At 47.0% G+C, this 9,656-nt stretch overlaps 1 protein-coding gene across 1 annotated transcript in view; it reads right to left on the bottom strand.

Annotated features, from left to right (window-relative positions):
• Positions 1-852: 852 nt before the first annotated feature.
• CD4 (CD4 molecule) overlaps positions 853-9,656 on the bottom strand; it is an 11,519-nt gene continuing 2,715 nt past the window's right edge. Inside the window, exons 2-10 of the mRNA XM_035894538.1 lie at positions 5,954-6,077; positions 4,124-4,279; positions 3,895-4,038; positions 3,382-3,654; positions 2,698-3,060; positions 2,335-2,577; positions 2,126-2,244; positions 1,817-1,884; positions 853-944 (exon numbers count right to left, since the gene is read on the bottom strand). Of these exons, the coding sequence (XP_035750431.1) occupies positions 929-944; positions 1,817-1,884; positions 2,126-2,244; positions 2,335-2,577; positions 2,698-3,060; positions 3,382-3,654; positions 3,895-4,038; positions 4,124-4,279; positions 5,954-6,014 (1,443 nt within the window). The 5' untranslated portion in view covers positions 6,015-6,077 and the 3' untranslated portion in view covers positions 853-928. The remainder of the gene's footprint in view (positions 945-1,816; positions 1,885-2,125; positions 2,245-2,334; positions 2,578-2,697; positions 3,061-3,381; positions 3,655-3,894; positions 4,039-4,123; positions 4,280-5,953; positions 6,078-9,656) is intronic.

The raw sequence follows: 9,656 nt of genomic DNA, 5'->3' as shown, positions 1-9,656 counted from the left end.
CTTCCGATCTCCTTGAGCCAACAAAGAGTCATTTTGGTAAGAACGATTTCTGGTGGCTTTCTCAGAAGCATCCGTTCTCTACACTCTGTGGGCTTGCTCAGTCCAAGGATGATTTGTTCTCCTAGGAAATGTCTTTGTCACCCCCTTCCCCAACTTACCTTCTAGGTCAACGTTCACAACTTCTTCAGGCTCTGATTTCCAGAAGCTATTGGTATCCTCAACTGCCTTCCTGACAAAATTAGTCCTGAATTTTCCCACTGCCCATGGTGTTTTCACTTGTGCATTGGTTTGTTGTGGGAGAGGTGAAGACTACAGGCTGAGGGATAGGTCTGGGGGGTACTGTAGGGCTCAGACTGCCCAGGAAAGGCAAATGAGGATGGACAGGTTTCATGGAGAGCAGAGGGCTGGTGCATTAAGGAAGGCTTGTGGCAGCCAGGGATTTGGGAGATAGTGAGAATCAGGATTCCACATCCTAGCAGGAAAGGGAGAAATGCGAATTTGAATGAGACAAGAGTGCCTCAGAGAAAATTTAGTCCAGCTTGCAAAAAAACCCAAAAACCCAACCCTGAAGTAATTTATTGTAGCTCAGGCGGATAAAAGAAGCACATAAAATTGGTTCCACAAGAAGGTCAAATTAAGTGCATGGGCAAAATACAAAGGCGTATATATATATATGCATATATATCTATCTTCTATTCAGTGTCTCTCATTATAGAACTGGGGATCAATCATAACCCTTAAGGGTTTCTTCTCTTGTCCACCGGCTCCTAGCCAGACACCATTCCTCCATGGCATTAGACTGGGGGAATGATGGAGGAATAAAGAAGTACATCAGAAGAGGAGAAAGGGAGATGGATTCACAGAGCACTGTGGGCTGGCAGGTACAGGCAGAGACTTCATCGGTCCTTCCGACTCCAGTGCTACAATACTACTTATTCAGCCGGCTGCAAGAGAGAAATATTATGTGAGTACCAGTATTGTAGAGGTGAAAGACTATGAAATGATATCTGCCAGTGGACGTTCTCACTGAATTCTCAGTGACAGTGAACCTATCAGTTTGCCACTTGCACCAGTGAAAACTGAGCAGAAGTCCAGTTCTGTACCTAGACATTCATTGGACTTGTTCATGCAATCATTTATACTCTCCACTTCCAGTGACAGAATAGCTGTCAGTGTTTCTCCACAGCTGCTTCTGATGCCTGATACCACATAAGCTTAAAGATCTGGAAAAGGGCAGCTTTTTTGGTGTATTTCATACCACCCAAGGCCTCTGGGAGAGTGCATGGTTCACAGTCTTCTGTGATTTTTCTCTTCTCTTTCCTTGTTCTCAGGAGGTTATTGGCATTTTTCACAGATGGCCGTCCAGCACTGCGCTAGCAGAGCTGGAATTACATTATGGACATCATGGATTTTTAAAATCCATGTTTCATTCTTGAGCTTGGCTGTGTGCCTTCCACCGCCGCAACCTTGATACCCAGGTCACAGATCCACTGTGGAACCTATCAAAGGACTCTGGAGCTCCTGCTTGGGTTTGGCTAACATGTCTCAACATCAAGGTAATTCAAGTGAAACCTCACTGCTCAAAAGTTTCCCATCACAGTGCTTCCATGGGTTTGGGGCATAACAGGAAATTCATTAAACATAGCTTATAACTCTTAAGCATGACTTAACATGAGTAAGAGCTGAAAATGCTGAAATGCAGCTGTACTGTAGCACCAAGCAGGCTCAAGCTCTGTTTCTCCCTGCTCGACCACTCAGCTCCCCTGTCTTGAAACCAGAGTCTTTGCCCATTCTGGGTGCCGTCATTGCCACTTACTGTTGACACTGACACGTCTTGTTTTCCAGCAAGTATTGTCTTGCTCGTGCCATCCTTCTTGCCCGTTGCTGCCAGGAGAGAAGGGATAAATAATGATTGGACATTTTTTATGCTTCAAATGCTCTCCCCTGAAGTGGTAGTAAAGTGCTGCCTGACGCCTGCAGACTGTCCATTTCTAACTATTTGCTTTGAGTCTTAAGGATTGACCCTTTATCTATCCTGCCCCACATCCAGAGAGATAATCAGACTCCTTCTATGGTTTGGGGAGACTGTCATCTCTTCATCTTTCACAGGGACCAGGGCACTCACCCTTCTCCGCCACCACCTTATACCGCTGATGATGCACAGGCCCGCAAGGCTGAACACCAATATGCTGCCTCCAGTACTTGCTCCAATTACCACATAGCTAATCCAAACAGGAGCTTCCTCTGTGGAAGGAGAAAAGTATTCAGACAGAGAAACAAAGAGGATGTTAAGGCTTTTGGGTGGAGGCAGGGACGTGATGCTGATTTCCATACCCACGGGGTAATTAAGGCTGATCTTCCTGTCACCATCTTCTACAAGGTGACAGTTCCACAGCCCTGCAGTGCTGACGTTCACCTCCACCTTTACTTCGTGCTGCTTTGACTTCTTGGTGTCCCCCTCAGTCCCATTCACACGTTCCCAGAGCAAGTGGGCATTGGATGGGAGGGGACGAGAGACTTGGCAGATCAGGGTCATCTTGGCCCCTCTGGGGAGTGGCCCAGCAGGGTTAGCTGAGACTGTAAAGGTAAGAAAAGGACATGTGAGTGAGAGGATGGCAAAATGCGTCCACCCATACTCTTGTGGCTTCCGTTTTTTCTGTAGCTCCTCATCTCTTGACCCACTTCTCGTTCTCTCACCTTTCATCACCACCAGCTCTATCTTGCTCTGCACAGATCTTCTGTTGTATGCCAGCTGGCACTGGTACTGCCCAGAGTGGTTGAAATGGACTTTGGGGAGTTTCACTTCTATGGCACTTTTAGGTTTGCTTTCAGGTATCTCAAACCAAAAGTGGCTGCTTTTTTTGGTCTCATGCTTCTCTCCTCGTGCTGTGACATTGAAATCAAGTAGCTCATGAGGGGTTGCACTTTCCTGTTGTTTCCAATTCAGTTGTCCTGTGAAACCTTCTTTCCATTTTATCTTTTGGAAGTTCAGGTGCCATGACAAGATGACCGTGCTACCAACAGTTGCATACTTTCTTTCCAAATCTGGACTCTGAAAACCTGAATTCAGAAGGATAAACACATAGTGTCTGAGAATACGTTTAAAGAGCCAAGGCTCCCAAGCTCACCAGAGCTGAGAAGAACAGACCCCAAGGAGAGGAGGATCCTCTCCTTACCAAGCCTGAAGAGGAAAATGGGAGCAAGTGTGGAACAGAGCTCAGGCAGCACAGCAATCCCCCAGCTGCAGTGTCAGAAGCCCTGGGAAATAGACCCCTGGAGCACCATCTCTTGGGATGCTGGAAAGTAAAAGCTCAGCTCATGAGCTGGAGGCAGCACTGGTTCCCAAGCCTGTGTGTGATTTGCATTTTTGTTGTTGCATACCTAATACCTTCACATCAAAGGAGATGCTCTGGTTAATCCACGGGTCTGAATGGACATGACACATCCAGGTCCCGTTGTCTGTAGTCTCCAGTTGCTTTAAATTCAGTACGTATGTTTGAGGGTTCTTCTTTTCTAAGAGTTCTGGTCTTACTATGTTGTTGTTACTGTTAAACAATGTGATGCTGAGTTTGGGTGGAGAAAGCGGTGAATTTTGCGTTAAAGTCAGTTTGGGGACTTCATTTGGCAGGAAGTGCCCGTCTGAAGAGATCGTCACTGTAAAAAGAAGCAGCACAGCCAGTAAGTCAACTCCTCTTCCTGCGAGAGAGGGACAAGTATCACAGCAAAGAGAATGCGGAGACTTTGTGCCCTGGAGATGGAGGAGAAATGAACTATGATAGCCCAGGCCAGAAGAAATGGCAGCTGGATAAAGAATCCCAACAGAGATGTCTCTCCGAGCTCTACGATCTCCTCCCCCCTCGCCTCCTCATGGATAAAAGCCCTGTAATCACTCACATTCGAAGACATGCAGTGAGATTCTGACTGTGTGAAGGTCGAATTCACAGGTGTAGTTGCCAGCATCAGAGAGCTTTAAGTCCCACACCTTCAGGCCTTTACTCGTGGGGTTGTATTCAGATCGATCGGCCATGGCAGCTTTGCCTTTTGAAAAAATAAGCTTGGTTAGGAGGGAAGAGGTTTCTCAGCCATATCCTGGGGAGAAGGGGTGATGAATTAGAAGCCTTACCTTTCAAGCGTTGGTCTGTAAATGACCTTATAACAACCTTATAGTACTTCCAGGTCACACCTGTGCCATGAGGCATGCCTGGGCAGTTCAGGATCACCGCCTGTCCTGCAACCCCAACCTGTACGTTGTTCTGCTGAGTCACAATGGGGATCAGACCTGAAAGACAATACCCACCAACAAAGGCATATGGTCACTTTCTGAAGGGTGGTTCAGTGAATAATTCCCATCCCTCCAGAAAGACACAGATATTTCTCCTCCCTTTCCCAGGTACTGGGAAGATTATCCTCAATTTTTCACTCCTTTGACTCATCAATCAATCAATCAGTCAATCCCTTTTCTTTTCAGCTCCATAGCTTCCCTCTGCTTTGGGCTCTTTAACTGGCTAATGGCTCTTCTGTTTCACATACATTTGGAAAAAGGGAAAATATCAGAGGTTGTGGCAGATTCACCGTCATTCACAATTTTGACATGTTTTACTGTTTTACTGAAACAACCTTTTTCCACTGGTCAAGATTTAGTTGTCCTACTGGTAGCAAAGGCAGGATAGCATATGCCAGTCCTTCTTCACTCCCCAGTTGAGACTAGAGGCAGCACTGGCAAATTTGCTTACCCCCTTTTCCAATTTTTGCATGGAACAAGACTCAAGGCCCAGGAAAATGAAGGATAAAGTAAAAAAAGAAAGAAAGAAGGCTGGCCTAACGTCAGGTTCTTGTTCCTGGGATGAGGGCTATGCGGCGGTAAAAGAATTAAGATCTATAACATTGAAGAAACACTAGGAGTTGTTTCTTGGAAGAACCACTTCCTTTTCTTTACTGCAAAGAAGATTTCTGCAGGAGACAGTAAGAAGGAGATGGATTTGCCAGAGGTACAATTGGGAATAAGGGGGCTGTGGTCTCCTGCCTCACTGGTGGTTAGCTCTCAGAGCTGCCTAACCTGCAGATCCCCCAGGTGATCCTAATACTAGAGAGCCACAGAAGTGCAAAATAGAAAGTTTACATGAGTTTAATGGAGGGTTTTCCACAAGTTACATATTCCTCCAAGAGCACAGGTAATCTGCAACATTGCCAATATGGGTGTCAATAACGGCACATTGGACCACAGAAAATTATGATTTTGTTTTAAACTGTGAAACTGTAAATGTTATTAATAAGAGTTGGTATCTTTTGCTTTGCTTTTGGTTCTAGGGTGCATAAAAGATTTCCAATCTTGGCCTTATTCAGTTGCCTTCCTTTCTTGGAAAATGAGCACTAAAAAGTTCATCAAACCTTAAAACATTATCAGTCAAACTAAGCAAGCTGGTAGCATCACATTTGTAAGGGCAAATCTGGGATGAGAAACACATGTTTTTGCCCAGGCAGCTGGAGGCAGCGTGGAGGGTGGTATTTTCCACTCTGTGCTCGGTGTACACCCTGGCTCTCACAGGAGCGCCAATCCTGCACCCCTACAGGGCAGCTTCCCAAACCTGGTGATGCTCCAGATGCCCTGGTTTTGGCCAGCAGTCAGGCTGGGAACAACCTGAGTCCCAAAGCTTGAGCTGTCCATGCTGCCTCTGAATATAACAGGATGGGAATGTAAGGACCCTCTCTGCTTCCAGCCCTCCTGTCCTCATCTCCGCTGCCTGGCCCTGCAGAGAGCGGTCGGGCAGCACAGGGGTGGGCCAGGCAAGGTAAGGCAGCAGCCATCACAGCTTCGTGGCTGGAATGGGCCTGCTCTAAACCCTGTGAGGTTTGTTATGTGGCAAACCAGGAGGAGCCTAAAAACACCCCAAATGTTGTGAGGCTTGGGGAAAGGCTGTAAGAACAGGGAGGGTTTGCTGAGCCGAGGACTCACCCAGATGCAGAACCAAGAAGGTGGCAAGCATGGTGCTCATCCCCGTGCCGCATAACTCCATTGCTGCAGGTCCCTGCTGCGGACTGCAGGGCTGGAAATGCTGTCACTGCCAAAGGGTGCTATCCTGCAAGACCCAAATACTCCATTAATAGTGGTTGATTTTGAGACCTTGGTGGATGGGGCCTGTGTTCCCAGTCAGCACCCACCATCCTTCAGTGCAGCAAAGTGGAAACTCATTGGCAAAGTCACCAGAGCCCTGTGTTTAAGCAAAGCATTCAGCTGCAGTGTTCCCCCTTGAGTTTGGTATTAAACATTTAATTTTACTCATCCCTAGGCTTCTGGCGTTCATTGGACTGCAGGTGTTTATATTGCCAAGAGTTCTGTGCTTTTTTACTTCTCTATGGTGGGTTATCATCGCTCTTGCAGCGATTAAGGCTAAACACATGCGGGGCTGCATTAGCAAGAGCACAGCCAGCAGGCTGAGGGAAGTAATTATTTCCTTCTATTTGGCACACCTGAGGTCTCATCTAGGATACAGGACCCAGTTTTGGGCCCCCAGTACAAGACAGATGCCAACAAACTGGGCAGAGTCCAATGAAGGGCTACTGGGATGGTGAGGAGGTTGGCGCACATGACATACAGGGAGAGACAGAAAGCTGGGTTTGGTAGGGAGAAGAGAGCCAAGGTGGGATCTAATTTCAGTCTCCCATTATCTAACGGATATTATCTAGAAGAAGGAGTCACATTCTTCTCAGATGTGCATGGGAGAGGAACAGGAGGCAGCAGCCATAGGTTGCAGCAAGGAGCTGTTGACTAGATGTATGGAAAAATTTCTTCCCACTGAAGGTGGTTCAGCACTCGGATAGATGCCGAGAGATGCCAGGCAATCTCCACCCTTGGAGGTGTTCAGAACTTCCCTGGGCAAGGCCCTGAACAATCTGTTGTAGTTTTAGAGTCAACCCAGCCATGAGCAGGAGGTTGGTTTGTTTTTTGTCTACTTATTTCTTATTTTAAAAATCTCAATAACCACCAAGTACAATGTTGTTGGAAAAACTTGCTTGAATTCTTAGGACTGTTCAACAAAAAGTCTGGGGAGAAGAGAAGAATGAGATCCGAAGGAAGAAGTCTTGCTGATGGTAACAAAACCTGGGGAGCTAACTATCATGTTAAGGTGAGTTATCAAATTAGATGAAGTGTCTGACTGTAACAGAGACCGAGTGCTGGTATCAGCTGCAGCTGGGTGGGATGACAAGGTGAAGGGGACCCTGACTGCTGGTGTGAGGAGACTACTGAGCTCTCCCTCCCTAAACCAAGGCACATACTACAAAAAGGAAGCCAAGCAGGTCTGGGGAGTGAGCAAAAACAGTGAGGTGACCTCACTTCCCGAAAGCAGGCATTCCCCATGCCAAGAGTGTGATAGACTGATGCCTGGAGTCATAATGGGACTGAACTCCAAACAAATGCAAGAATAATTTTATACAGTGTTTATATGTATTATGTGAAATATTAAGTATAATATATTCTGTTAGAGGATAATTTAATAGTGAAATGAATTTAAATTATCAGAGCACATGAAACTATCAAAGAGTAGATGAAAACATCAGCACTACATTTACATGGAGATCAGGTCAGCATGACCGGCAATCTGACAGCGAGACAGATGCACGCCCAGGCACATACGAAAAATACAGGTGCAAGAGCAAGGCAGCAGCCATGTGCACCACCAGAAGAGAAATAGATGGCAAAGGCACAGTCAGAGAAGATTTGTGGCTTGCCCTGTGCAAAGCAAAAAACCCATCCCAGCCCCAGGGAATATTTGCGCGAGCTGTTTTGTGTGAAAATAGTAAAACAAAGGAGCCAGTGCATGTGATTGGAGATCACCTCTAACAAGATGCAGTAGCAGTGATCAAGCAGTTTGCTGGGCTATGCTACAGAATAAAGAAGGGGGCAACAAAAAGGCATCTGTATGCATCTCACTCCGAAGAAACATCTATAACCCAGAACTGGCGTAGGGCCCTGAGTGCGATCCATTCCTGAGACAAAAGAAGAAACCTTGTCCCTGCTGAGAATGCTCGCATCACCTGTCCCAGTGGGACCAGCAGGAAAAGTCAGCCCCCACTCTAAAGTGATACCTACAGATTAACAGGGTTAGTGCTGGGTTTCAAATATTTTAAGTCATCAAACTTTATATAAAACCTGAAGGTAATTGAACAGGTAAAAATTAATGAAGTCACTGAGTCACACGCCACCATTTTGTCTTGGCTGGGAATCTCTATTTTCCTGTCATCTTATGGTTTCAGTTTGTTCTTTTCCTTCTTGCTACCTGGTTATTGAGCAAAACCACGCAACCACAGCACTGTGGGACCGGTGAACTGCTGACCTTGCACAGCTTGGTAGATGCAGATTGATGCACCTTTGTTTTTCTGTTTCTTCTCATGGTTTCACATGTTCTGCATTCCTACTTCATTCACACTAATCTTTGTATTTCTGTGGGAGATCTCTACAATATGATGTTTACCATCTACACATTACAAGTCAGTGGGGAAAACGGGTTGCCTTCAGCTAGCATTTCTTTCATACACTTTCGCTCCCTCCCTGTTTATCTCTACTTCTTCTCGTGCATGCCACTTCCTATTTTTCTCCTGTCTTCCTATCTCCTCCCGTATCCCTCCGGGCCAGATCACAGGCAATGCTACTCCGGAGTTTACAGATCTTGGTGAGCAAGGCTCTGCTGTGTTAGCTGAGCAAGCCATTCTCATTAGCGGATGCCTGTAGCAGACCTGAAGCCTCCTTACAGGCAGCCCAGCTGTATCTCATGGTGGCACTCATAAATTAAGCGGTGTCAGGGAATGTCCCCAGGCACTGGAACACACTCATCAGTCCTGCTAAATTGCTAGAATGTTTCATGACACATTTTTGGCCCAGGACAACTCTCGGTCTCCCGAGCAACTCCTGGGATGCATTTAGGTGTTAGCATGGGCCAGGGACCACTCCCATTAGGCGGCTGGCATGTAGCCAGTTCATTTTGGAGGTTAAGTGAGTTTAATAGCCCAGACCATCTTCATGCCAGTTGGCCTCTGTGCCAGAAACAGTCCAGGCATACTTGATTTATAAGCACATCTAGCAATGGAGGAGCAGGGCTCCCTCCCAAGTGAATATTGATTTCCATTTCATTTTAACTTCCCCCTCTTATTAAACTGGTTTAATTTCCTTCTTGACTTATTTTAATAATCCCTGCCTCTCTGAGGGATTGGAAGAGGAGAGCTGAGGTAGTGAGCGGTCTTGCTCTGGGCAACGATGCCTGCAGGACCAAGTCTGGCCTGGAGAACATCTCCTTGGGAGAGCAGCCCCTTGCTCCCTCCAGCCCTGAGACCCAGCAGGCGATGGCTGGAGAGAGCTCTCCCCCAGGCTGGCGCTGGCATGACACGGGAGGAAACTGAAATGAAAAAAAAAACCAACCCCAAAACTCAGAAACCGCTCCCAATGCAGAGTAGGCCATCTCCATCTCTCGGCGCATTCCTGTGCCTCTTTCATGCAGTGTGGTTTTCTTGTTTTCTTCTCTCGTTCTTGCTTGTGGCTGTGCTTTTGATCTGGCGGCAGCTCGCTCTGCCGGGGTGGGGGGGCCTCCCAGCCATCCGTCCGCACCCGGGCTCCGCACCCCAGCCTCTGCTGCCGACGCTGCGCTTCCCCTTGCGGCGGGCGG

The sequence above is a fragment of the Egretta garzetta genome, unplaced genomic scaffold (assembly GCF_000687185.1).
Source record: "Egretta garzetta isolate BGI_Z169 unplaced genomic scaffold, ASM68718v1 scaffold85, whole genome shotgun sequence".
NCBI classification, from domain to species: domain Eukaryota; kingdom Metazoa; phylum Chordata; class Aves; order Pelecaniformes; family Ardeidae; genus Egretta; species Egretta garzetta.
This window is presented reverse-complemented; position numbering and strand designations above follow the sequence as displayed.